Source organism: Microplitis demolitor, chromosome 7, assembly GCF_026212275.2.
Source record: "Microplitis demolitor isolate Queensland-Clemson2020A chromosome 7, iyMicDemo2.1a, whole genome shotgun sequence".
Classification (NCBI taxonomy): domain Eukaryota; kingdom Metazoa; phylum Arthropoda; class Insecta; order Hymenoptera; family Braconidae; genus Microplitis; species Microplitis demolitor.
In genome coordinates, this window is record NC_068551.1 from 1403700 (window position 1) to 1431333 (window position 27634).

The 27634-nt window shown below is 34.0% G+C and overlaps 3 protein-coding genes across 4 annotated transcripts; 2 read left to right on the forward strand and 1 right to left on the reverse strand.

Annotated features, from left to right (window-relative positions):
- Window positions 1–48: 48 nt before the first annotated feature.
- LOC103570925 (cell cycle checkpoint control protein RAD9A) lies at window positions 49–2459 on the forward strand. Its single transcript, XM_008548826.2, has 6 exons — window positions 49–222; window positions 486–688; window positions 946–1110; window positions 1180–1336; window positions 1397–1568; window positions 1660–2459. The coding sequence occupies exons 1-6, from the start codon at window positions 189–191 to the stop codon at window positions 2384–2386; spliced, it is 1458 nt and encodes a 485-aa protein (XP_008547048.1). The 5' UTR covers window positions 49–188; the 3' UTR covers window positions 2387–2459.
- Window positions 2460–2733: 274 nt separating this feature from the next.
- LOC103570926 (endonuclease G, mitochondrial) lies at window positions 2734–4296 on the forward strand. The gene is made up of 4 exons (XM_008548827.3): window positions 2734–3125; window positions 3200–3393; window positions 3576–3812; window positions 3886–4296. The coding sequence occupies exons 1-4, from the start codon at window positions 2877–2879 to the stop codon at window positions 4160–4162; spliced, it is 957 nt and encodes a 318-aa protein (XP_008547049.1). The 5' UTR covers window positions 2734–2876; the 3' UTR covers window positions 4163–4296.
- A 105-nt stretch (window positions 4297–4401) lies between these two features.
- Window positions 4402–25986, reverse strand: LOC103570927 (protein crumbs). 2 transcript variants are annotated; one of them, XM_008548831.3, is made up of 12 exons: window positions 25861–25986; window positions 25251–25770; window positions 14253–14623; window positions 13959–14139; window positions 13220–13390; window positions 12497–12824; window positions 11899–12359; window positions 11452–11633; window positions 11203–11356; window positions 6165–10798; window positions 5989–6084; window positions 4402–5653 (listed from the first exon to the last, which is right to left on the reverse strand). In XM_008548831.3, exons 2-12 carry the CDS (start codon window positions 25303–25305, stop codon window positions 5426–5428), a joined length of 6861 nt encoding a protein of 2286 aa, XP_008547053.2. In that variant the 5' UTR covers window positions 25306–25770; window positions 25861–25986; the 3' UTR covers window positions 4402–5425. The 2 variants fall into 2 exon arrangements, with proteins under 2 accessions (XP_008547053.2, XP_053596501.1); XM_053740526.1 differs by lacking the exons at window positions 11203–11356; window positions 11452–11633 and having other exon boundaries at window positions 4407–5653; window positions 25251–25986.
- Window positions 25987–27634: the final 1648 nt, after the last annotated feature.

The following is a 27634-nucleotide window of genomic DNA, read 5'->3' on the forward strand; positions in this document are numbered from 1 at the left end:
AAATCAGTGACAGGGAGCGCCAAAATTCAAATTCAGGGCAGACGGAAAAATAATATTTTTAAGCGGGAAAAATATGTCAACATGTTTATTTTTATAATTTAAATAATTTATCTGTTTGTTTGTTTATTTAATTGATAAATAATTGTTTATATATATTTTTAAATTAATTTGGGTATTTAAAATATAAAATGAAATGTGTGATACCCGGTGCCAATGTAAAAAGTATGATTATTTATTTATATTTTAGGTTAATCATTTATTTTATACTAAATTCAATTATTTATTAAACTGATCATTAAATTTTTTATACTGTCAGCTAATTAAGAATTTAAGGGAAATTTAAATTTAGTTAAGTCGTTTATTAATAATATTTATTTATTATGATACTAAATTTAGTATTTAGCAGACGTCACATAATTTAAAAATTTGTATTAACAAATTTTATTTTATTACTTAATTTATTAATTTTTAAAATAATTTTCCAGTATTGGCAAGAGCTATACATGCACTTGGAAAAATAGGAGAAGAATTATATGTTTTACCTCAAGATCAATCATTATCATTTCGTACTGTCAGTATGACAAACTCAGCATACTGTGATTTTACATTTAATCATCAGTTTTTTTCATATTATAATTACGGTAATCTTGAAGAAGATGATGCATCTAAATGCAAAGTTTCTATGAGAGTAAGTTTATTAATTGATTGTTAGTTTTATTTTATTCAAAATCAATGATCGTGAAACTAGCAGACAATTAACAATTTTTTAATTTTTCTTTAACATTAATTTTAAAAAATAACTAAAAATATGCACCTGTAAAAAGTTAAATTTAAATAATCGAAAAATGAGCGCGCGCTTTTTTTAAATTTTATTATCTTAATTTATTTAAAATTTATAAATTGTCTCATGTCTGCTACTTTCATTAAAATTATATATTTTTTTAGGCGGCAATGAGCGCATTCAAAACACCCAACACGATGGACAAATTAGTCGAAACCTGCCACATTAAATTACAAGCCAATGCAACGAAACTTATAATTGTACTAAACTATAAAAATAGTGTAAGAAAAACATTCCTACTCGCCATTTTAAATTGTGAAATACTACAGGTATTAATTATAACAATAAATTTATGTTTTTTTTCTAAATAAATTAGTTAATTAAATGCTCATTTGCAGGCTTCATACAATAAAGACAATGTGCCAAATCATTTAATAATACAACCGAAGATTTTATCTGACGCCATACAAAACTTCCAGCAAAACTTAACTGAAATAACTTTGGATGTTTCGTCAGATAAAATATTACTCAGGAATTATGTCAATGAAACTTCTAGTAAGTTTATTTATTTTAAATTTAAATGAATATTCTGATTAATTAATTTTTTATTTGCAGATTTGTCGAATTTAACGCGTACTCAATTGGCATTAGCGATTGGTGAATTTGATACTTATAAAATAGGACAAGATGCTTGTGTTACATTTTGTATGAAAGAAGTGCGGCCTTTTCTGTCATTGGCTGAAATGGTTGAGAGACCAATTCATCTGCTGTTCGAAATTGCCGGAAGGTTGACTATTGATTTAATAAAAATTAAATTTTGAAATGTTGGGAAAGTTTTTGTAGTAAAATAATATTTTATTTATTTATTATTTATGCAGGCCAGTTGTTTTTGTAGTAAAAGATATTTCATTTGAGGCGAATCTCGTACTGTCGACGATAAATCCCGACTTGGGTAACTCGGGCATCTCAGATACGTCGGTTCATAATCGCAGACAAGCTGTAAAGAAACGCGGAGCTTTGCAGAGGAACGCGAAGCCAACGAAGGCTAAAGAAAAGACAACGAAGACAAGCAAAAATAAAGCGACCGCGTCTGCTGGCAGCAGCATAATTCAGTCGGTTAATAGCAGCGACAAAAGCACTCCCAAAGCAAAAGGATCCAAGAAACTGCAGACGGAGAAAGTGGACGTGCATAGTTCGATAGTCGCGGGTGTTCAGTCTGCGCAAATAAGCAACGACCCGGACCGGACTATTCCTGTGACGGGTAACCAGCTATCTTCATCAGCGGGATCTAGAAGACGCTCTAGTTTCATTGCAGAGACACCTTCTTCTCACTCTTCCTCACCACGGGCTAGAATTCTCAGTGGCGCCTCGTCGTCATCGATATTCACACCAGCTTCCAAAAGGAGAACCAGCGGCGACGATGGAAATTACTCAGATCATCAACCTATGGAACAGGATGACGTTGTGCCCAGTTCACCTCCTCCTCGGTCCAGCAAAAAGGCTAAAATTATATTCAAAAAATGTTTACAGGCAACTTTTGATCCTACTTCGGTACCTGGACACGATATGATGTTGGCCAAAGATTCTGATGAGGAGACTAATTAATTTAATTGTATTTATTGTCCATGAGTCTTCAATGTACATAAAAAAAATTTGTTCTTTAACTGATAATAAATTTAATTTTTAATAATTATCATGAGTTGGTGACATTGTTCCAAAATTCAAACAACATTTCAACTTTCATGGCCATTTTCAAATTTTATAATTTAAAAACCAATTACTTATCAATTGGTAAATAAATTTTCGTTTAAAATTATAAAGTTGACATGAAATTTTTAAAAAGTGGGGGACGGGGAGTATTGTCTGAGACATAAATAAATTTATGTAAATATTAATTGCTAATGTAAATGTTTATTTAAAAGTCGTCAGTGTAGGTGGCAGCACTGATTAGCTGAAAGCTGAAATTTTTATCACGCACGTGGCCACTTTAGAGACTGATCTAGAAAATTATTTAGTTTATTTTTGTTTATTTATTTAGAAAATTAAATATTTAATTATCAACTCAAACTAAAAGTAGTGTTTTAACCAGGTGACAATGACAGCAAAAAGATTTTTTGTAAATTTATCAGCATTGGCAAGTGCAAGTATTGGCGGCTGGTATGCTGGTAAATATTACGAACGTAATCATCATGATCAGGAATTTTTTACCAATCAAAGAGATGGAACGAATTTGAATTTGAAACGAATGCCGGGGCTTCCAATATTTGGAACTGTTTCTGCTGCTGTGCCTATGGTACCCAGTGACAGTGACAGTTCCAAAGTGTCAACATCTCGCGTCTCACAGGTTATCTATTTATTTATTTATTTTGTTCTATTTGGTATTTATCAGTTAATTAATTAATATATTTTAAATTATAGATTATGAAATATGGATTTCCTAGTCTAGATAATATCAGATCTTTTGATGACTTTGTGCTGGCATATGACAGAAGAAACCGCGTAGCTCATTGGGTGTTTGAACACTTGTCAAAAGAAACTTTGAAAAGTACCGAAGATGTCAATAGAGCTTCGTGTGAATTCAAACCTGATGAAAGCATCCATCCATTTTTTAGGTATTGATAAAATTCATTTAAATATAACCGCCAAGAATTAAAAAAATAAATATTAACTGACCATGGAACTAGGACGTAATTATAATAGTAATTACTTGTTTACTAAAATTATCAATGTTTGAAATCATTCATGCTTACTTTGAATTATGGGAATGTCATACTTATTTGGTGATTACTTCCAGGGCGACTAATAGTGACTACAAAGGCAGCGGGTACGACCGCGGACACATGGCGGCTGCAGGAAATCATAAGAATTGTCAGAAAAATATACAGCAGACTTTTCACTTATCTAATATAGCACCTCAAGTTGGCCCCGGGTTCAATAGACATTCATGGAATCGCCTGGAAAAATATGTCAGACATTTAACTAAAAATTATAAGGACGTTTATGTTTGCACTGGACCTCTCTACTTACCAAAGTAATTTTTAATTTATAAATATTAATATTAATTGTATTTGATGCACTTACTATAATGTTCAAATCTTTTTCAGGCGAGAAGGCGATGGGAAAAAATACATAAAGTACGAAGTAATAGGAACAAATCACGTGGCAGTACCGACCCACTTTTTTAAAGTAATAGTCTGCGAAACTAATGACTCTAAGTACGAAATGGAAGTTTATGTGATGCCCAATACGGCCATCGATGACGACACTCCGCTAAAAAAATTCCACGTACCTCCAGAGAGCGTCGAACGCGCGTCGGGACTTTTATTTTTCGACAGAATTTCCCGCGAAAAACTGTCCAAAGTGAACGGACAAAAAAAATAGACAATTTTATAGCGCAATTTAATTTAATAAAAAAAAGAGTATTTAATTTTTTAATTAACGACTAAATTGATGGTAGTAAAATATAATTGTAAAAAATATATAATTGTATATAAAGTATATTGTTTTTTAATATTTGGGACATTTGATGTTAATACTCAAATACATTTATAGGTAATACATATTACATAGATCTACATATATTGTAAAATAATGTACATTATTAATTAATAGTATTAGTGAAGTTTGATAAGTATTTTAATTGTTTACTTAATAATAATTAATAGTTAATTAATTTATTGTTTGTACATTTACCTATAGCCGCAATGACTAAAACTCTAGCTTAATTTATTTTCTCAAGACTTAACTTATTGAACATTCAATCTACATCTTGTTCAATAAAAAATAAAAATTTAAATTCTTTTTATTTTTTATTGAATGACAAAATTAACATCTCAGTCTTAAAAAATTATCTCTTTATATATAAAATTTTAATTGATTTTATCGCTTAATTACTTTGGTCGCGATGGTATATAATTATTAAAATAATAATAATAATAATAATTAAATAAAAAACGTTTAGTTACTGGTACAATCGGCCGCCTATTTAAAATTATTTACAAAAATATACTGAAATTCCACGTGCGATTAATTAAATAAATTTTAAGTATAGTTTATATTTTTTAATAACGAATGAGTAATAATAATAATAATAATAATAATAATAATCATAGTAAACAAATATTTATCAACATAAGTCATGTCTCATTATCCTTAACGATAATTGTCATTTAATTAATAATAATTTTAATATTTAAAAATACATTAGGCACTAATTGGACGGGTCTTTTCTCGATGCCTTGTGATTTATTTTTATCTCCGCAATGAGTAATTGTTTATTTACGTTTCACTTTTTAAGTACACTTTATAATTGCTTTAAGTGCTCAGGATATTAAATACCACGAGCAGTTGAGTTGTTTAATTATTTTAAAAAATGTTTTTTAAACCGTTTTATTGATTAGAACCGCGGGCAATTATGTTCGAACGTAATTACCGTATTGTTGCAGGCCGTCACTGCACAGCGCTTTATCTTCTGCTTTTAAATCCGAGGATAATAATGCGGTGAGGACTAGAAATAGTTAATATATATATAGATATTATATATATATATATAGTTAAAAAGTAAATAAGTATTTGAGAAATAAATCGCCGATGAAAAATGACGTCTTCTTATTTCCGCGTTGAGTTTTTTAAAGTTTATTATTTTCAAATCAATCTTTCTTCCGGCGGTGGTTTCATTACGTTGTCCATTTCCACCCGGGGATTGCTGAACTCTTGCGCACTGGGGCTGTATGTACCGCGAGTCGCACGTTTTTTTCGTGCTGTTATTATAAATAGAGTACCAGATACTATCACCGCTATGAGCATTATTCCCACGATTGGTCCGACGATTACCGCAATGTCTTTCGCTTGACTTCCTAGCAGATGCTCCGGCTGAAAATTTAAAATTTTATTTTATTTTTTAATCATCTATAAAACAATTACCCTGTTTTTCATCCGTTTAAAAATTATTTGTCGTTAAAAGTGTGACTGGATAAATTATCGTAATAAAAAAATTGTCACCAGTCACGGGCTTTTAATTCTCACTGTAAAAAAATTGTGGAGTGAATATTTGACCTCCGAAGGAGTTTATTTTAATATTAAAACTCCGAATAGGAGTAAATTATTATTTAAATAAAATCTGCAATCACTGAGTTCACTCCCAATTTTTTACAGTTCATTAATTTTTTTTTCACCGAAAAAAATTATAAAATATTTAAAATAATTACATCTGAGCAATTTTGTCCTGTAAATCCAGAAGGGCAGACACAAATGTATCCGTTATTTGAATTACATTCGCAAGTTCCTCCGTTCATACAAATGTCCTGTAAAATATTCATCAATAAATAATTTTTCTTTCAATTAATTAGTAAATAAATAAATAAATAGATTATAAAATACATACGTCAGAGCAAGGATCTTCCATCCCGCAGTTATATCCACAGTAACCAGGCTCGCAGTTACAGTGGAAAGAGCCAGGTAAATTTTCGCATTTACCTCTGCCGCAGTCGTAATCACCTTGAGCGCATTCGTCAATATCTTCACTGCAATTAGGCCCAGTGTAACCCGTTCCGGTGCAATTACACGTGTAGCTGTCAATTCCATCTTCACAAGCGCCGTCATTTTTACACGGCATATTACCCTGTTCATCTGCTGCACACTCGTCGATATTTATTTCGCAATAGCGACCGGTGAATCCTCGTAAACAAGTGCACTGTGGCGGCTGATAAGAGAACGAGTCGCATCTACCGCCGTTCTGGCATCTCTGATTCTTAACATTGCAGTAGAGAACATTACACCTGACACCTTCGTAACCACTCATGCAGTTACAAGTAAAGTTATCACCGGTCTCATGATTAACGACGTCAGTGCAAGTCGATCCGTTTTCGCACGGATGGTCTTTGCAAGTTATCAGGCGAAACTGTTCGCACAGTTCTCCAGTGAACGAGTCGGGACACTCGCATTTAAAGGACCCTGGTAAATTAACGCACACTCCATCATGCTGACAAGGACTTGTCGGCACACACTCATTGACATCTTTATCACACAGCCAACTCTGCCAGCCTTTAGTGCATTCGCATGTATAATTAGCGATACCGTCAATACACGTCGAGTTATTTTGACAATTATTATTTTCACATTCGTCAATGTCGACAGAGCAGTCGGCTTCGCTGTAACCCGCCGGACAGTCGCAGAGATAGCTATTTAATTGATCGTGACAGTGTCCATTATTTTTGCACTCGTGCTCGAAGCACAACTGACACCCGATACTATCGTGGCTGGTGTTTGATTGCAGAGCTAAGTACTCTGTGGGTGTGAAGTTTGCGTTCCTGTAGACCTGCTCGAATGTAAAGTAATGGAGGAGCATGTTACCGATACGCACTTCACCTAGACAGCCTTTGAAAGCTTCGCCGGACATCATTTCATGGGGAGGAATCGTTGTCGTTAACTGATGATCCAACAGCTCAACGCTGTTGCCATTAATGCCTTTGTCTGCTACAATATAACCGCTTGTATTCCACAAACTACTCGCTAATCCTCCGAGTGTTATTGTGCCGCTGCTGAGTAAGTCGTACCACAATGCGAGATTAAATTTCATACTCGAGTGTGCTGTTGTCTCGTCAAATGTATTTTTGTAACCGCATATGATCTGGTTGTTGTGTAAGCGCAGGATTATTGACGTCCAGTTGCCGTCAGCCAGGTCTTTTCCGAATGAAACGGTGTCTTGATTAAGTACGTCAAGTTTCCAAGCGACAGTGACGTTGTCTTTGTAAACGGAGACCGTGAAATGTTGGTCCGTCGAGCCATGTGGCGCCATGTGCATCAAAGTACCGCCGCTGTTTGAACGATACATTATTTCGATAGAGTCGATACCCGATTCCATGATATTTATTTTTTTCAACTGGTTATACACGTACGTAAATGACGTACTGGTACCATCGAATGTCGCATTTGCGATACACTCGTATCCTCCGTCGAGATTCTGACATTTAGAACCAGTGGGACAGTCTTGCAGTTGACAGAACTCCATTTCTTGACAGGTTTTACCGGTATATCCACGAGGACACTGACACCAGAAATCGTTCCACGTGACGTGACACGTGCCGTTGTGATAACACGGGCTGCTGTCACATACGTTGTCGGATATTACTCCAGCTAGTACTTTATCACGATTTAATGTTACATTACCAAACTGAATTGGCGGCGGTATGTCTTTAGCTTTTAGTGGATAGAACTCGACTACCATCGTTTCAAGGCCATTGGATATTCTGACATCTTGGATTATACCTTTGAAATTAACTTGAGGGACGACCTGTAATTCCATTTGACTTCTGTCCACCTGACGAATGTATCTGGATACCTGCGGCAGGCCACCTAGATACAGAACCGTGACATTGAGCTGCCCGGTAGCGCTGATGGTCTTTCTGAAGTACTCAGTTCCGTTTATTTTAACCTGTACCAATGTCAGATTGCGTATTACTTGGATCAAATGATTATTACCATCATTTAGTTTAACTCCGTCGACAGTATAAGACTCGGTGCCATTGAATTGCATGCGTACCAGCAGTTCACCGCCTTCTAATTGCGCTGCGATGTAAGTATTCTCCGGATACTTGACATCTGAAGAAGGATTTGATTCAGAACCCAGATAAAATATATCTCCGCGCTGCTCGCGGGTGCGTATGAACATTGAAATGTCGACGATGTAACGCACGGCCTTGCGAGCCGCATCTGCGACTTTAACGGTAACGTACCCGTCTGTTATATTTTCGTAGCCAAATGTCGCGGCCGTCATGTTGTATTGACATGTGTGTCCTAAATAAGGACGCTCGCATTTGCATGAAAAGTCGCGCCATCGGTCAGTGCAGTGTCCGCCGGCTTTGCAGGGATTAGGCAGACACTGTTCTTCTCGTGGACAAGTGGGTTCGATTGACTCCATCAGCACGCTGTCCGAGTTCATGTCTGGGTAAATCCACTCGCCGTTAATTATGACGTCTTCGGTGCAGCCAACGAAGAACGGCGGCCCGTGAGTTAGTTTGCGTAGATAACTTATTGTACCGCCGACGTAAGTTGTGGGGAAGGTAGTGGGCGAGGTTACTGATCCTTCATTTAAATTTATTGGGTAAATAGTCTGCTCGTCATTTGCCGACAACACCAAGTGCGTCGCATTTATGGCAACAAAAACGCGCTGCCACTTTGAATTATTCAATCCACTTCCGATGAAAACACCCTCCCAGCGATTGAGAATACTCGAGTGTAAATTAAGCTTGCCGTCGACTAACTCGAGTATGTAGAATGTAGTTCCTTTGCCCATAGCCAGCAACCCGTTGGGAAGAGTCGTACGGAATCTAAATTGAATATCGTAGCCCTCGTCACGGCTTGTGTTTATCATAACGTACGAACTTCCGCTCAATGACATTGTTGTCACGTGGTCACATTTGTCGCCGTGAAAACCATAAGGACACGTGCAGTTGAATCGATGTTGCGTTTCGTTGAACAAATATGGCCAGCATGTACCACCATTTTGACAGGCATTGCCCTGACAGCCGATCAAAGCAACAGAACAATTTTTACCACCGTATTCAGGTTCACATGCACAATAATAGTCCGCTACCGCATCCGAACAATTGCCTCGTTGACACGGCTGATAACGCATGCACTCGTCGATGTCATGCTCGCAATGATCACCCTCGAATCCGTCATCGCAGTCACAAGTGTACCCTCCTATTCTGTCTTTACATTTCCCGTAAATGCATGGATTGCTTTCGCACTCGTTTATATTTTTTTCACAATTTTGTCCCGTCAATCCCTGCACGCACAGACATTCATATCCACTTGCGTTCGCGTAATTAAACTCTTGGGTAAAAATTGCCGGTAAATTTCGCGCATTACTTTTGTACAATTCTTGATTCGACCTCTCAAGACACGTCCCGTTGTACTGACAAGGAGAACTCTCGCATTCATTGATATCGATTTCGCAATTTTGTCCAGTGTAGCCAGCGTAGCACCGACACTTGTAGGTCTTTATGTCGTCAATACAAACAGCTTTGTTGACACAAGGATTTGAAAGACACTCGTCGATATTATTTTCACAATGATCGCCTTCAAATCCAGTGTTTTTGCAGTCGCAAGTGTAATTATTGATACCATCAATACATCGGCCGTAATTCAAACACGGCTGAGACTCGCAGTCATTTATGTTTACCTCGCAATCGTGTCCAGTGAATCCTGGCGCGCAGATACAAGTGTACGCGGCGATTTGATCGATACAAGCGGCGTTATTTTTACAAGGATTGCTCTCGCACTCATTGACATCAATTTCACAGTCTTTGCCTCCGTAGCCCGGCGGACATACGCACTCGTATGAATTTATCTTGTCAATGCACGTGGCGTTATGTTGACAAGGTCCGCAGAGACACTCATTAACGTCGACATCGCAGTGGTCGCCTGAAAAACCCGGCCGACAGTAGCAGTTGTAGCTGCCAATTGTGTTGAAACATATGCCATTGTTACAAGAATTATTGCCCAGTAATTCACACTCATTGATGTCGATGTCGCAAATGGCACCAGTGTATCCCGGCGCACATTCACACCGGAAGTTGTCCAAGTCGCCCAAGTCGACGCACGTTGAATTATTGGCGCAGGGTTTTTTAGCGCAATGATTGACAATAAGTGTGCAGTTTGGTTCACGATAACCATCTGGACACTTGCAGTCGTATCCCGCGACACCGTCAACGCAGACGCGGTCTCCCGGACAGTCAACAGACACGCAGTCATCGACATCTACTTCGCAGTTTTTACCTTCAAATCCTGGCTGACAATGACATACGTACTCCCGCTTAGATCTTGGCGTCAATGTGCACGTGCCATTATTTGTGCATGGATTTATTGCACACGCGTCGTACTCACGTTCGCAGTGATCACCCATATAATCTTGAGTACAGTTGCAATAGTACCCGTTGCTGCTGTCGATACACGTACCTCCGTTCATGCACGGCTGCGATAGACACTCGTCGACGTTTATTTGACAATTTTTACCTGTTAGTCAAAATAAAAAGATTTAAAAAACAGTCTTGTTAAATTAGTAGTGGAGACGCGCTGCAATTGGAACGAATTTTAAATTCTAAGACTGTCAAGAAGTTACTCTATACTGTTCTTTATACTACCGATTTAAATGATTAAAAATTGATATTAACTTATTGAAAAATGAATTTATTTGGCTGACAGAGATCGTGGTCGCGAGTGCCACGATTTTATTTTTGAATAAATTACAAGAAAAAAAGTAATAATTTTTCATTTCGTTGTCAGTAATTTGTTGAGTGTCACAACTGTCCCTTGTTCCATTTGCAGCAGCTCTCCCTACCTCAACTTTGTCGTAACCTAATAATTGTTAAAGAGTTAAGCGAATTATTGACAAGCAAGCGAAGCATAAAAACACAAACCAGTAAAACCAGGCAAACATTGACAGTAATAACTATTTATTTGATCAATACAAATTCCTCCGTTCCGGCAAGGATCGTTCGAGCATTCGTCGATGTCTATTGAACACTCCGGTCCAGTCCATCCTGGCTCGCAGCTGCAGTAATAACCACCCGGCTATATTTTAATTAACACATTACATTATAAAGTTAACACAAATGGAAAATTAGTTGATGGCTATTAGCTCTGGTTAGGATTTGTTGGTAACTCACATAGTCATGACAAGAAGTTGCTTGTCTACATGGCATATCTCGGCATGTAACTGGTTCTTTGCACTGCGATCCAGTCCAAAATCTAGGGCACTGGCACATAACACCATAGATGGTTTCAATGCAAGTGCCGCCATTGTAACACACCGAACACCAATCAGACACGGGAATATGACAATGAGATCCTAATTGTGAGATGAAGGCGAGCAAGACAATTAAAACAAACAAACAACACTCATTACATGTAATGCCATGATATTAAAACACAATACAGTCTCATGCACATAAACTTAATAATTACTGTCATTAATTTATTAATTAACAAATACACTGTAAAAAAATATAAATCAACTCGGAATTAATTTATACTTCATAAATCCGTTCCGCACTTAATCCGCGTTGGCTGATAATTTTTTACAGTGCAGTTAGTAAGTAAATAAATAAAATTACCTTTCCATTCAGAAGTACAAGTGCAATTATACCCATCGTTGTTGCTATTGCAAGTTCCCCCGTTAACGCAGGGGTTACTTGCACAAAAATTAATACTGCAATTGGGTGGATTGCCCATGTATCCCGGCTTGCACACACACTGGGCGCCTCCCTTAACATCTAGACAAATACTATTAGCCGGGCAAACTCGATTCTCACAGTTATTACGTCGCTCGCAGTGATCCCCGGCAAATCCCGCGAGACAATTGCAATGATAAGACCCGACGTCATCCACACACGTGCCTCCGTTTTTGCAGGGACTCGAAAGACATTCATTGAGATTCAGCTCGCAGTTCTGACCCTCGAAACCCTCCGGACAGTGGCACACGTAGCCACCGTAATTGTCATAACACTTTCCTTTATTTAAACAAGGATTGTTCACACACTCATCGATATTTACGTCGCAATTTTTTCCTTCGTATCTGGTGAAAAAATTCATTAGGTTAATTGGTATCTCTGTTATTATTATTATTATTATTATTATTTTTTTTTTTTCTAATTAAATTAATTGATCAGGCGGATGAGGTGAATGCAATATGAAAGTGGATGGGAAACTTACCCAGTGCTTTCACACCTGCATGTATAATTATTGATTCCGTCAATACAACGGCCGCCGTTTTTACAGGGATTTGAATCGCACTCGTTAATATCTATTTCGCAGTTTCTTCCAGCCCATCCGGCGGGACATTTGCATTTATACTCGGTTTCGCTTAATGCCAAACAGAGACCCTTGTTTCTACATGGATTATCTTTGCACGGGCGTACGCTCAATGGAGACTCGCAGAAATAACCCGTGTATCCTAGAGGGCAAATGCAAGAGTAATCTCCTTTCTCGTCTTCTTTACACGTACCTAAATTTCTGCAGGGATTGCTGTTGCACGGTGAGCCTAAAAAACAATATTTACAATTTATATTGAACGTATATATGTATATATATGTATATAATGGAGCGATGCCAGTTGATTTAAATATATGTAAATAATTTATTTAAAGTTAAATACATACTTGGTGTTTTATTTAATAATTTGCATGCAAAGCGTTAAAATAACAAAAGAGACTGAGGAATAGAATAAAGAGTAAAGCAAAAAATAATAGGGAGAAGAGTATTCAAATTTCATTCGCTATGTAAATTTTATTAATTTATAGTGCATTACAAAGTAGAAAGTGAAGAGGAGGAGGTTTTTAAAAACTAAAATGCTGGATAAGCGAATAATGTGTGAAAGGAGACCCTACACCTCTGGTACTGTTCGTTGTGTACCGAGAAATGAATAAAAATCTCTACCATTATCAATTTGACAGTTTTTCCCGGAATATCTTGCCGAGCACTGGCACTCGTATCCGTCCAATAATGGGATACATTTTCCGTGCATCATACACGGCTCATTGTGACAGTAATTCTTGCTCATGTCACTTGATATCCCTCCTACTGTACCAGCGACATTGCTCTGTCCACCTGTAAGAGTAAGATAACGCATGCACACTCTACTGTACTCTATTACATACTCATAAAACTATGGCCTACTTATTTTAATTCTTTGCGTGATTACACTCTTTAATAACACACGGTGCTAAAGTATACTTTTAAATAATTTTATTTTAATTGTAGTCTAGCTGCAATTATATATTTTCGTAAAAAAAAATTAGATAAGACTATTTTTGAATATGAATTTTTATAACTGAAGTTATAAGACAATTGAAAATTTTCTGATTTTTTTTAAAAGATCAATTACTAAAAAAAAAAAAAAAAAAAAATATGCACATGTAGAAAATGACAAAAACTACATGTGCAATTTTTTTTTTATAACTTATCGTTTTGAAAAAAATTATCAGACGTCGGCTAACTTCAGTATCATAAATTTTTTAAGTCACTCCAGTGTTAAAATAAAAATTTGATTTTTTCCTGCGTAAAGATTGCAGAGTGCGCGCACTCTAGTGACTTTTCAACTGGCCCATTTTACCCCAGATAGTTTTATCTAATTTTTTTGCAATTATAAAAATGATTTAAAAATAATAAAACTTACAGCCGCGTAAATCAGCTGGACATTTTCCCAGTATTGCTCCATAATTAAACGTATTATTAAATAAAATTCCAGGTCCTTGTAAAATGCATCCTTTGAAACCTTCACCGACAATTAAAGTACTATTAACATTATAATCAGGTAGCATGAGAATTGCTGAATTATATGTTGCATTTGCTATGATCTAAAAAGTAAAAGCAAAAAAAAAATAATAAATAATTATCACAGCAGCTGAATTAATTAAATTATAATATAATTATAAATAAAAAAAGATGTATGCAATTAAAGTGTAATTACTTGGCTATGTCCAGCGGCAGTGAGAGTAAGATTACCGAGTTTGAAGAAGAGACTTATGTTGTGCCAGATATTATTGAGCAGCTTAGCGCTCAATTTGGCTTCGTATCTCTGCTTATCAATGATCGCGGTGAAAATCAATCCGTCCGCGGTTACATCGAGACTTATCATATCGTCATTGTAAGTCTGTAGGAATAATCTCCCACCTTCACAAGTGCGAAAGCTCAGTCCGCTGTGTCGATGAACTGAGACCGTCGATGCGAGCTTAAGAAACGCTGTCCCATTGAAATATGCTTCCCGTGGATAGTCTTCATTTACTGCCCGCGTCGTGTGATGAGATAACGAGGATATTCCTATTGCGAGACTCGTTAAAACTGAAACACAATTACGATAAAAAAAATAAAAATAAATTAAGTACGAACTGGTTGGTTATATAATTATGTATTATAAAATTATAAAGAATTCCAGGTCGCTATCAACTTAATAATTTAAGAGTTTTAAATAAAAAATCTAAATAATTATTTATGTGCCAAGGTATAATTTTGTTTTAAGTGAAAGAAAGTTTAAATGCATGTCGTATAATTATTATTCATTTAAGTTCAGAGACACTGGGCTCTCCGTGATATTATACAGCCACTGAAGGACTTGAGTCATGAGCATCATATCAGGATAATTATGGTGTGTGTTTATGTTTGAGGTAAAAATATATCAACAAGATAAATGGAAGCCTGCAAGAACCAGCTGAAGTAGAAGTTGAGAGGAAGAAGTTATTTTTCCCGCGAAAGAGCGAAACGCTTACAGTCATTATCAAGAAATTTTTTAGAAAATCTTCGCTTATTACTCACTGAGCATGAATAACATGAACATGCAAGAGAGAGTACAATGCAAAATATATTCAAGGATACATGTAAGTACTTGCAGAAAAAAAATTATAGTTTAACATGCAGCCATTTATTGTAATAATTTAATTACGTTATTATTTATTATTGCGCAATTTTGATATGGAAGAGATAGAGAATTAAATGGGTAGCTTATGGTACGTGATTGAAGTTTTTTAGTATTTTAGTATTCAAATAAGTAAACGGAAGTGATGACGAGTGAAGAACGTGTCGGACGGATTCACGCTGAAGATATATAACTGAAGGTGATGACTCAGTCTTTGCTTCTTCTTCTTCTTCTTCTTCTTCTTCTTGAGAATCTTCTACTATAGTGCAGGTATTGGTGTGAAGTCTCTTTGTTTTCTTTTCACAATCCAAAGTTCAACAAGTTCAGGCAGTTCAGACCAGTTTGTACACACGGGGACACGTATCATGTCCATGGACGACAATGACAACAAGTCATGGTTCCTGTCCGCCCACGATCCAAAGTCTTGGAACTTTTAACTTATTCCTCTTAGTTGTAAGAATTCGTCACTTCCATTTTGTTCAAGAATTAGATAAATAAGGCGACGGTGTAAAAATATATTTTTTTAAAAAAATTATTCATGTTATTATGATTGATTGATTTAAATAATTAAATATCTTGATTATTAGCTTCATTTATTTGCAAGTAAAATTCCGTTGAATTGCACGGTGATGTTTTTTAGATGACAGTCTGAGAGTTGAGTATTAAGTACAAGGTACAAAGTGTAGTATGTAATGTATATGGGAATAAGTAGAGGATCGAGAGTAAATGATCTACGACATTCACGGCACGCCTTGTCAGGCATTAAAGTCACTTAGTGTTCAAATAATAAGAAAAAAATTTATAAGAATACTCTCGCATTGAAAATCATGAGATCTGAGCTAGATTTCTTCTTTTGTTCTGTCAAACGGGAATAATATTAGTTTTTTTTATTATTTTATACTGCAGCGAAGGTCGATGGTGATATACCGGATATGGCAGCAACGCGAAAGTTGCACATCCTCTTAATAAAATACATAACGTATAAAGTAAATTGCATTTCATATATTTATAGATAGAAATATAATGAAATAAAAATTGAGGCGGGAATTTTTCTTTTGTTGTGTAGTTTATAAAATATTATACTGCCATCGGAAGCCAGTGTCTGCGAAAGATTTCGAAGCGTTGGAGCTTCGTCTTCGCAGAGGTGATATCTGTCGGGATTCCATGCTACCAAATTTAGACAGCACGAAATATGACATCCATGAGTCGCCGTGAGTTCACCGAGTGGCTTTAACGAGTCAGCTCTTGTGACTCAATTGAGAGATGAACTTGCGGCCGCTAATCAAGAGATCCTTCGCTTACGAGCTGAGCGAGATCAATTGTTGGAGCAGATCGCGACCCATCTTGTGTTGTTCCTCAACCACCTAGTCGAGGTCGGTTTTAAGCAAGAAAGTTATTTGTTCATGACCTCTTTGCACTCTTCTGATGCAAATATCCATGAAATTTGGAAAAAAAATTCATATTTTTTTTATAAGAGCTCAGGAGTGTTTTGAAAACAATTTTCGGGACATGGTAAAGACCAAAAATGTTTCGATGAGTATATGTACTGTTTTAATTTTATATTCAAATTAACTAATAATTTTATACATACGAAATAAAACGAATGAAGATTTGCAAACTAATATTATAATTTTTACTTTTAATATAACATCATTACCAGAGGCATTATATCGTAATATTCATACATACACTGTGAAAAATTCCCATTAAATTTTACTATGGGTGCATTGTAACCCCGGACCATAAGAAAACTGGTACAAAATTTACAAGCGTTCCATAGTAAACGTATGCGCATAGTTCCCAATCGTGTCGTCTGCGCATACCGTTTACTATGGGACACTTGTAAATTTTGTGCCAATTTTCTTATGGTCCGGGGTTACAATGCACCCATAGTAAAATTTGTTGGAAATTTTTCACAGTGTACTAAAATTTTAAAAAATTTTGACCACGTACAAAAATACAAGTAAATAATTCAGTTAAATTCGAGAATAATTTTTGCAGTAAGCATAACTAAAGAAATCGTTAGATTCTTGTTTAGTATTAATTGTTGATTTAAATTAAATATGAAGTTGGATCGGATGTGCCTTCAATTACACTCGAATATAACGTACAAATATATATGTTTTAACAACTGTATATTTTGAAACTAAGAATAATAATAATAAAATGATAAAAATAGGTATTTCATATATGCTTTTGCATCTTTATATTGATGGATATCTTAAGTAGACACATAGAAAGTTAAAATCCTTGAGTACTTGTGAAACATGATTTTCAATATATTTATTAAAGAAAAGAAGGATGAAATAATATAAGAGGAATGTTGTATATGCTGTACTATTTTCACAGATTTACTGTGGTCGATAAGTGTCAGCATGACTTACGATCCTCGATCTCAATTTATATCTAACGAGTTTATCATATGAGCAAAAAAATTATATAAATAAAAATATATATTTATATAACCGGTTATTGATTTACTTTTTTTATTTTTATTGCAAGTATTAAATAATTTAAAACGGCTTATTTATTTATTGTATTAACGCCTGTCCAGTGCGGAAGTCAGGCTTCAGTTATAGTGAGAAAGTAAAAATTCTTATCGGCCTTGAATTTAAATCTTTTAACTCTGGTTATTATATTTTTAGATTCGAAATTTTAAATACATGCTTATTAACTCCGATTAGCAATATCTATAAAATATACAAGTTATGCATGATGTGTAATATTTGTAGAGGATATTTCATTTAAAAATTACGTAATTCAAATTATTTAAAAATTTCAGTCCTTCAAAAAACTCCCGCTCATTTTGTTTCAGACTTCAAGTGGCTGTAACTTTTAAACCACTGATTGCACAAAAAATTTTACTGATACTAAAGTTGTAGAAAATTAAATTTCCTACAACTTTAGTATCAATAAAATTTTTTGTACAATCAGTAATTAAAAAGTTACAGCCGTCTAGACAATAAACTTATCAGCAGTACTCAATTTTTTAAAACTTCAGCGGCAAAATCTTCAAACTATTGATCCCACGGTATTGTTCATCAGAACAAAAGTTGTATAGAATGAAATTTGCCGTACTAATACCGTTATCAAAGTCTACTATCTCCAATAGTTACAAAGATATCGTAAATCTAATAAATAATTTCCCCTTTTTGAAAAAGATTTTTATTTGAAATTGATTTGCAGCACAACAAATATGTGATAACAATAATAATATTATGAATTAGTGGTTAAAAAAAATGTGTACAACAAACGAATCTACAGTATTCTCAATAAAAGATCTTTAAATTCCGTTAGACTGAACGTAAAATACGATTGCGGTATGATGAGGGGCGTGGGGATCATTTGCCTGAGACCCCAACTATTACTCCATTCCATTCTATGGAGCAGAGGTATACTATAGAGTATTATAAACACCGTATAGTAGAATTTAATACCAGTGTACCAGTGTAGGCTGCTACCCAGTACGAGTAGCCAGTAATATAAAGGAGAAATAAGTAAAAAAAATAAAATCCTAGACTATGCTGTGCACAGGAGTAATACAGAGGCTGCAGGACTGTGTAGGCTAGTCAGCACACAGAGATTTATTCCATAGTTCAGCATGGGAGTAAAACTGCACGTGCGGTCTCCATCGCGGTACCAGCAAATGGACAATCAAGCTCTAACTGCATTCTCTCTTAACGCATTCGATCTTCCGTTATAGGAACGCTGAAATTATGCAATCGATTATTGCAGCGGAATGTTCGACCGGAAATTTGTAAAATAAAAAATATATAATAATTTTTTTACTCTATTTGAAATGTCATTTTGCAAATTGAATGGGAAATGGGATTTTTTTCAAACCAGAGGACATGGAGTGAGTCATCTCTGTGATCATGGAGCGTTTCAATGTGTTCGTACATGAGCTACAATCTGTACGGAATCTCGCTAGAGTTGAGGCATCTTTTATGAAGATATTATATTTTTTTTTTTTTTATGTAATCCTCTTTATATACTACGTACTAGTTTAACAACTAGCTTATGTACGGCACGATAATAACTAAATTTAAAATTTATTCTATTGTTGATAGTTCATTGTAGACAATCTGCTGATGCGTATGAGTTTTCAGTTGATGATAACCGGAAGTATAACGTCATGTTATTTAAATTATTAATTTTTCTTTACAATGGACGTTTGATTACATAAAACCATAAATAAAAGATTATTTAATCATAGTTGCTAATTAATTATGAGTATTGAATTAAAATTAACAATAAAAATTTTTTTTTTTAGTTGATTACCGCACGCAGAAAAATATTTCCGTTGAGATAAAAAGGATGGCGTCAAAGCGACGAAATTAAATTGCTGGGTGCGAAGCGTAATTTAAATTTTTTTACTTGACAAAGACTTTCGGAAATTACTCCAAGTGCTTGTCTTTAAAATTATTCGTCATCCTAAATAATTTTATTTCACTTTTTTTAGTTATTTATTTTATGAAATTTTTTTTTTTTTATTTCAAATGATAAATTTAATTTTTTAATAAAAAAAAATGCAGTTCAAAGTAACCCTTTCTAATTTTCTCCAATAAAAAATATTTTCTCCGTTAAAAAATATTTTTATAAATAAAAAAAAAAAATGTCGTATACTTATGATTATTATTGAAGCCTAGATACCCGTGATTATAAAACTTCCGGTAGTGTTCGCCGTGGCGAAGAATCCGTTTTATTTTGTCGCCTACAACGTACTTTTTGGTAACGGTAATCCTCTTTTATACCCGAGTAATTTAGCTATGGTAAAACTAAAACGAGGTATCGTATGGTTAAATATGTATATGTATGTATATAATAATAGAGTGAAGGTACTGAGTGTTCACAGTGTTATGCTAAAGTGTAAGGATCATCAACTATACACAGCAACAACAACAACAACAACAACGTGGATCACTGACCGACCCGCAGTCACGATCATCGAGACCCGCAAAATAATTGATGTTTAAAATATTCTCATGCAGCTATCGTTTTACAATAATAATAATAAAAAAAATATTTATAATAATAATAGTGATAATTAATTATTAGCTTTTTAAATTATTTCATTGTCTAATTAGTAATTAAAAATATATGAGAATGTTCTCATTCATGCTGATATCTATCGCAAATAAAATGTGATTTCGTGTATTTATTTAACAGATAAATTTATCACCGTGATAATTATATATATATATATATATATATATATATATCTATACATATATATATATAATTTTTTTAATTGGATAACGTGACATTTGGGTGATTAAAAATTTTATTCAGCATTCGGTTCATTAAAATTATAATTTATTATATTATTATTATTATTATTATTATTATTATTATTATTGACTGAAAAAATAAAGAGAAATAATAATGAGAAATCTTAATTACTTCGCGGTGGCTTTAGACCTTTTGGAGTATCTAGTATAGAGTAAGTACCTCAGTAGAGCAGTTGATGAAAAAAGTTTGAGGTAGAAAAAAAATAATGGCAAAAAAAAAAAGAAAATAAAAAAATGACCGGAAACCGCAGAGTTACATTACACATATCCCAGTGTTCTATATAGATTTTTTACTCGCCTATATATACTTTATATCAGCGAATAAAAGAATGTGGAAAAAAAATACAAAAAGGCAATCTGTGGAAATGTCGATAAAAAATAGTAGATTTTACAATTTAAATGCAAGAATGGAAACATATGACAGATTAAGATATACTAGATATATATAAATATATAAAGAGAGTATAGGTATGAGTATCGACTTTCCACGACAAATTACTATGGCTTCCAATATTGTACGCAAGTACAAAAATTAGTTTTACTTGGATTTAAAAAAAAATTCACATGATTAAAAAGATTTCTCTTACTTCTAAGGGTTAATTTTTTTTCTTATCATCTCATAGTCTTTTTTTTTTTTTTTTAAGAGTAATGACGTATCGGGCCGTTAGAAAAAGTAGAACGTGAAGACACAAATTTAAAAATGGCTTTACAATTCTCAATTATTGTATTTATGATGTTGTACTTTTATATTTATATATATATATATATAAGTATATTTTACATTACATTGTATGGACGGGTTACATTGTTTTGTTACACTTTACTGCATTAGTATTCGATGAAAGTCTTTTTCGTACACGCCCACGTATATTTATAAAATATGTTTTCATATTTAATACTTGCCCGAGTTTAAACCCATTGTTAATTTTAATATATATTTGATTGATATCGGTCTACAAACTTTAAGTCCAATAATTCAAAAGTTATAATTCGTATTTTAAATTCATCTCATCAATAATATGATTTATCGTGATGACATTTGTTATTAGACCGGCTTGTTTATTTATTTGCTTTACTTCCAGTTGTATAAATATACGCGACATATATTTTTATACATCATTGACTACCGCCATTCGGATAATTGATTTTTACAGTAGGTAACGTAACCCAGTGTAAGTTAGCCAGTTATATATATCGTTAGTTAAAATTACGCTTGACAAATTCATTATCTCCGAATATGAAACCGTGTTAAATTAATAATAATAATAAATATATATACAGATGAGTTGATAATTATTCGAATTAAATAATTATTTAGAAATATCTTTAGTGAACGAGAAAATTTATACTCGAAAATTCGCCGAGTGAACGCGGGGAGATCGATTTTAAAAACTTGACATTAAAATGGAAATAACTAGAAAGTTATGCGGAATTTGACAAAATTTTATAGAAAATAATTTGTAGAGGATAAAATTACCTACAAAAAAGATCCTATGAGATTTTGTGATAAGTCTGATAGTTTCGCTGGAAAAGTGAAAAGATCTCGAAATTTACTATAAATTTGACTTCAAGCTCCAATAACTTTTGAACGGACAGACTTATCAAAAAATCGTAAGAGACCTTTTTTGTAGAGCATTAAAATCCCTTCAAATATGTATCCTAGGATTTGTTGTACAATACCCCGTAACCAAGGTATAAAATTCCAAGCTTTAAAATTATTTTTCCTGTCATTTAGTATTAATATTAAGGGTTGAAATTTTAACAAGCGTATTCCTTTATCCTACTGAAATTTTTAAGTGTGGCTTTGAAAGAAAAAAAAATAGTCTTGAACTAAGACGAGGTAATATTCTGTTCTGAATATTTTATGAAATTAATAATAAAATTGAAATAAAAAATGAAAATTCATTATCATTTTCGGTTTAAAAGTTTAATATATATATTTAGTTCAGCAATGTCTGTATTTATAAAAGAAAACCAATGGATTTATTACGTCGGACAGATTTCCGATGCTATGAGTGTTAAATTTTAAAAAAAAAGTATGTAGTATATGGAATTACAGTACTCATTGGTGCATATATAGCTTGTAGAGCAACTATATAAACACAAGACGATTGCAGCAGAGCAACATTTCAAGTTTTCTCGAGGCCATGTTAAGTAAAGCAAAGAACTGAGAAAGATCTAGTCGAGTTGGAATATGCCATCAGACACACATTTCTGAGACAATTGTATAGCTGGCATTGTTTCGTACTGTCGAGAATGCCGGAAGATCTCACTGAGTTCCTGCTCAATTTCCAATGCTTCCTATTCTCTAGGTTTTATTTATAAAAATTATTACCCTCATACGAACAATCCCAGAAAATTCACTTGACAAAAAATTTATTTATTACCAAAATAGTTAAATATTTTTTATTCATAAATTTATATCGTCCTGTTGAATTAAATTTGAATATATAAAAGTTATCTAAAGTCAATGTGTCACATGAAAGAAAATTCCAAGAGAATAAAATCATGTGCTTGCACTCCGAGTACTTTATATATTTATATATATTATGTATCGCATTTTATGTACTTACATACACATATTTTCTTATATACATACATGCGCATACATACTCACTATATTGCATTACTTTTATTTCTATTTTTTTTATATTTATGTAGCAAGTTTTACTTTACTCGCGTGACGCATTGCCGGTGAATTTATAATACCACATACGTCTATATATTTGTGTCAATTTGTGCTTTTAAATATTTACTGTCGCAGAGCTTCAAAGAAAATTCTTTTTTAACATAAATTATTTTTTGTTTATTGAAATAATTTTAAATTTAAAAAAAAAAAAATATTTACGGAGGCGAAATGAAAAAAATGATTTTACTTTTCGAGAAAATTTTTTTTTGCTCCGTGAGTTGCAATGAATTTATAAGTGTTATGTTACGTAAAAATTGTACGGTTTATAATTTATTACGAGTAACAAGCGATAATAGATATAGATGTAGAGTAGTAAAAAAGAGGAGAGGTTTTACCGTTGATGTGCATCCAAGGAAACATGAGTTAACATTACGCGTTTTCTGTACTGTATTTATTACAACGCTTTTAAAAGTATGCACGCACTTGAGCGTGAAGACAACTAAAGAGGATAAACTAATAGAGTAAGATATATATATATATATATATATGTACATATATTGTACGAGTAGCGAGACAGCCATCGGGAATTCATTAATGCCGTAAATGTTATGTGTTGATCCACCTGTTACAACTTTAAATATATTCTGTGCATGTTGTTTTGTTATGATATTAATTGTCGAGTTTTATAAATAAACGCACATGCAGCAAAATATTTCCTGTTGACGTAAAAATCGTTAAAGAAATATTTTAGAATAAATTTGAATTGACGGTAAGCTTCCTTGCATTTTTTACTGATCGAAATCAGTCTAAGGTATGAAAAAATTTACGGAGTGAATGCGGAATAAATCCGGAGTCAATTACTAGTGAAATTCGCTCCGAAGGAAGTTTATTTTAAACTCTGGAAAAAAACTCCGGAGCTCCGAGTGGATTGGAATTCTAGATAAAATCCATAAGCGCTTTGAATTTACTCCCGATTTTTTAGAGTGAAATGTATAACTCAAGTATATTATATATGTACATATATGGATCTATATAAATATATATTTGTAGACGAGGTTATTCACTCGTAGGTACAAAGCGATGGCACACTATCAGAAGCACTTGAGACGATCGATATTCCTCGTGCGAGTCCATTTAAAACTTGTCTCTGGACACAATCGCATATATACGGTATCGCGAATAGAAATCAATCGTAGAAATAGCCAATGTATATGTCTGCGGAAGATAAATTGAATTTTTAATTGAACACGAACGATGACAGCGATAGTAAAAAATTTAAAACCAGGAAACTCAAGCGGCTTAAACGACTCGAGTTACTCATATCAACCGCGTGTCATTTTAGTCATCGGAGAAATTATTATCAAAGATCAGGTTTGCTGATTACATATTTTATGTACGTACGTATATATATATATGTACATACCAAACATAAAGAAGTCATAAATGACTTAGGGAAAGTAGTAATTAAAAGTACTCGTGTTACTTTAATAACTTTGTAATTTAAAAATAAAACTCGGCAGTCTAGACTCTAGGCTTTAAAACTCCATATAGAACGTCCAGCTCATGTGCTGTCTTTGTTCCACTATAGAAAGTGAAAAGACGGTACGCTCGGTAGAAAACAACTGTTTAAAAGTCTACTCCGTTTTGTTCAGGTAGTTGTTGGATCCTGTCTGTCCTGTGTACTAAAGTGAAGAAGAATAATCATGTGCCCTACGGGTTCTACACCCTCTGTATTTTTTCTCCCACCTGTCACGGTCATAGAAAATTTTAAAATTCCACGGGCTTAGTCACCAGCACCTGCTTTTGTTATTTTAATACACGAAATTTCTTTTTTTTCCCTACTACTATTACTATTATTACTACTATTATTATTATTATTATTAGTGTTAGTGTTAATTTTATAACAATAAATTTAAAAAATTACCATAAATTATGAGCAAATAAATATTTAGACAATTAAGTAAATAACAATAACTGATAAGTTGATAAGGAAAATAAATCAATGAATCAGACATAGGTACACAGAATGTACACACATAAAAGATTTAAAAGCGATATAATGAGAATAATATGTGGATATAATTATGACGATGTTGGAGTGTTGCTCCCGAGCATAAACTGTAGTAAAAAACTCACCTGCGAAAACGAAGCAGATCATTTCTTCGGCGGTTCGCGCGTAAATCCTTGGCATTTTAATCCACGTGAATAAACTTCACAGACATGTTATTAATAATACCATTAATTCATTGACTTTTTTCATCATTACTCATAAGTTATCGTATCATAAATTAGTATCTTTACGATAACTTTTTGAATATTTAAATTCGGTGATACTTTTCAGCGGCAACGGCAGGTAAATGTCAGTGGATAATAACGTTTATTAATTCACTGATCACAATTACACTACAGTGTTGTGTAGTTTTAGTCGTCGTGCCAACCAACGGCAGATTAAACACCCGCGCTCTTCGCACATACACATAAAACTGAACTGGTTGAACTGGCCCCTTACCTGGAGAACGCGCCGATTCTGAGCGTTGCTGCGGTTCAAGGGCCCCCACCTTTTTAACTTTAGCTTTTGCTTGGATGCTTTTTAGTTTTAGAGCTGAGCCAACCAGCGAAACCGTCAGAGTTTCTTTACTCTTCGGAGCTGCTTTACCTGTACAGGTATAAATATATATGTAAGTGTAAATATATGTAAATGTATGTGTGAATGTATGTATATGTATATATATGCAGGTGTGTATACTTTTATATCACTTGTACGCGATGTCTGATGTGTTCTACTGTACTGATGTGTCCGTACTCGACACTCTGCTCGAACTCCAGTCACGGTGGTGGCTCGCGGTCGTACTCCTCGGCGTCGGCTACACTCGGGCTGTCCTCTCCACCACCACCACGACAACCATCACCGATACTGCGACACGACTTCGCTGCTCGCAGGTCGACGATTAGCTACGACTTCTCTTCTTGCTATGCTCTTCTCTCTTGCCAGGTGCGTAACTTGTTTCTGGGTATTCCATTGTGCTGCGTCCGTCATACTGTTTATGAGTCAAGATCCGGACGACGACAAGATTAATATACATTTTTTATTTTTTCTTACCAGGTACGGCGAGCAGGTACCTGGCCGCAACAAATTCAGGACATCCGGCTGATTTTTACGGTCTTGCTCAAAATTTATTATTTTTTAGTACCTTCACATTTTTTGGGCCTTTGCTATGTAATGGGAAATTCGTAAAGTCATTTTTAGATTTATTTGGGGGCGTACTATCGCAATTGATAAGTTGTTAGTTTATATGTTAATTGTGTGGTAAATAAAGTAAGAGGATTTTGTTTCAGCCTCGATTCCCGCTGGAAATATTTAAATTTGGGAAATCACGTTTTTATTCATTTTTAATTTTATAAATTATTTATTGAAGCAAATTGACAGCGAATGTTTGTAGTTTTTGACTTACCTCTTTGAATTGCATCTAAGATTTTTTATATGAGTTTTGAAGCACTAGAAATTTTATAAATGTGGAGACTTTTCGTGTCCAAAGATGGACCGTCTTCAGTCAGCGTTCTTAAGAGAGACTTGGAAATAATTTTGTCCAAGTTTTTAAAATTTTCTCCGAAGGGAAGTTTATTTTAATATTAACACTGAATCGGAGTAAATGCGTAAAAAAGTAAGAAAATTTGGGTGTATTTAAAAATGCTCTCAAAGTACTTAATGTGTTAATTATTATTATTACTTGCGTGGTAAATTTAAATATTTGAAAAATAAATTAGTGAAAATTGGAGAAAAATTGAAAGTCGTATGTTAAAATAAAATGGTGGCAAAATATGTTAGAAAAAATTTTAAATATTAAGAAAAAAAAAACACTTGAGTGTTTGAACAAACCTTGGTGGGGAAATAATATGCAGAAGGGTGTCCTAATACACTTGGAGATTTAAATTAAATTGCTCCAAGTGTATTTCAGCTAAAAAAACGTCACTTAACTGCTATTTCCCACCAGACGATGCCAGATGATTTTGCTCAGGAATTAGGAAGGTATCAGCATCGGTCATCAGCAACACTTTACACTAGCACTGAAAACTCAACACTTAAAGACACCACAGACACTTTGCACAATTTAAATTAACAAAACATAAGTTTTAAAATCACAACATTTTAATTAAACCGTAATTATGAGCAATAACTTTTATGTAAAATTACACGACAGCTGCAATACTGTTACAATTCAAACGTAGAGAAGGATCTAGACTACTGCTGCCATTTTTGATGATACTAACTGCCGCTATTGGACCGGCAGTTGATACAAAGCAATCGACTTTGCGATTCATCGACCACCACCTGTGCGAATTTAGCGTCTCATCGAAGGAATTGCGAAATCAAAATGACCTGAATTGATAGGTCTACGTTAGGTCCGTATAGGTCCACCAAAATTATCGTTAGGTCCCCTATAGTTTTTTTATAAATAATTTTTGGAATTTTGCAAAAAAAAAAAAATTTCATTTTAGCACCTCATTCAGAACGAAACCAA

What these genes read in the sequence shown, in the direction of transcription:
- LOC103570925 (XM_008548826.2), top strand. Translation starts at nt 189, where the DNA reads ATGAAATGTGTGATACCCGGTGCCAATGTAAAAA. An exon ending in ACCCGGTGCCAATGTAAAAA is followed by an intron (nt 223 to 485) that starts GTATGATTATTT and finishes ATAATTTTCCAG; the next exon opens with TATTGGCAAGAGCTATACAT. An exon ending in CTGTTCGAAATTGCCGGAAG is followed by an intron (nt 1,569 to 1,659) that starts GTTGACTATTGA and finishes TTATTTATGCAG; the next exon opens with GCCAGTTGTTTTTGTAGTAA.
- LOC103570926 (XM_008548827.3), top strand. Translation starts at nt 2,877, where the DNA reads ATGACAGCAAAAAGATTTTTTGTAAATTTATCAGCATTGGCAAGTGCA. An exon ending in AGCATCCATCCATTTTTTAG is followed by an intron (nt 3,394 to 3,575) that starts GTATTGATAAAA and finishes GATTACTTCCAG; the next exon opens with GGCGACTAATAGTGACTACA. An exon ending in GGACCTCTCTACTTACCAAA is followed by an intron (nt 3,813 to 3,885) that starts GTAATTTTTAAT and finishes AATCTTTTTCAG; the next exon opens with GCGAGAAGGCGATGGGAAAA.
- LOC103570927 (XM_008548831.3), bottom strand. Translation starts at nt 25,305, where the DNA reads ATGCCAAGGATTTACGCGCGAACCGCCGAAGAAATGATCTGCTTCGTT. An exon ending in CTGCCGCTGGACATAGCCAA is followed by an intron (nt 14,140 to 14,252) that starts GTAATTACACTT and finishes TTTACTTTTTAG; the next exon opens with ATCATAGCAAATGCAACATA. An exon ending in TTGTACTTCTGAATGGAAAG is followed by an intron (nt 11,634 to 11,898) that starts GTAATTTTATTT and finishes TCTCACAATTAG; the next exon opens with GATCTCATTGTCATATTCCC.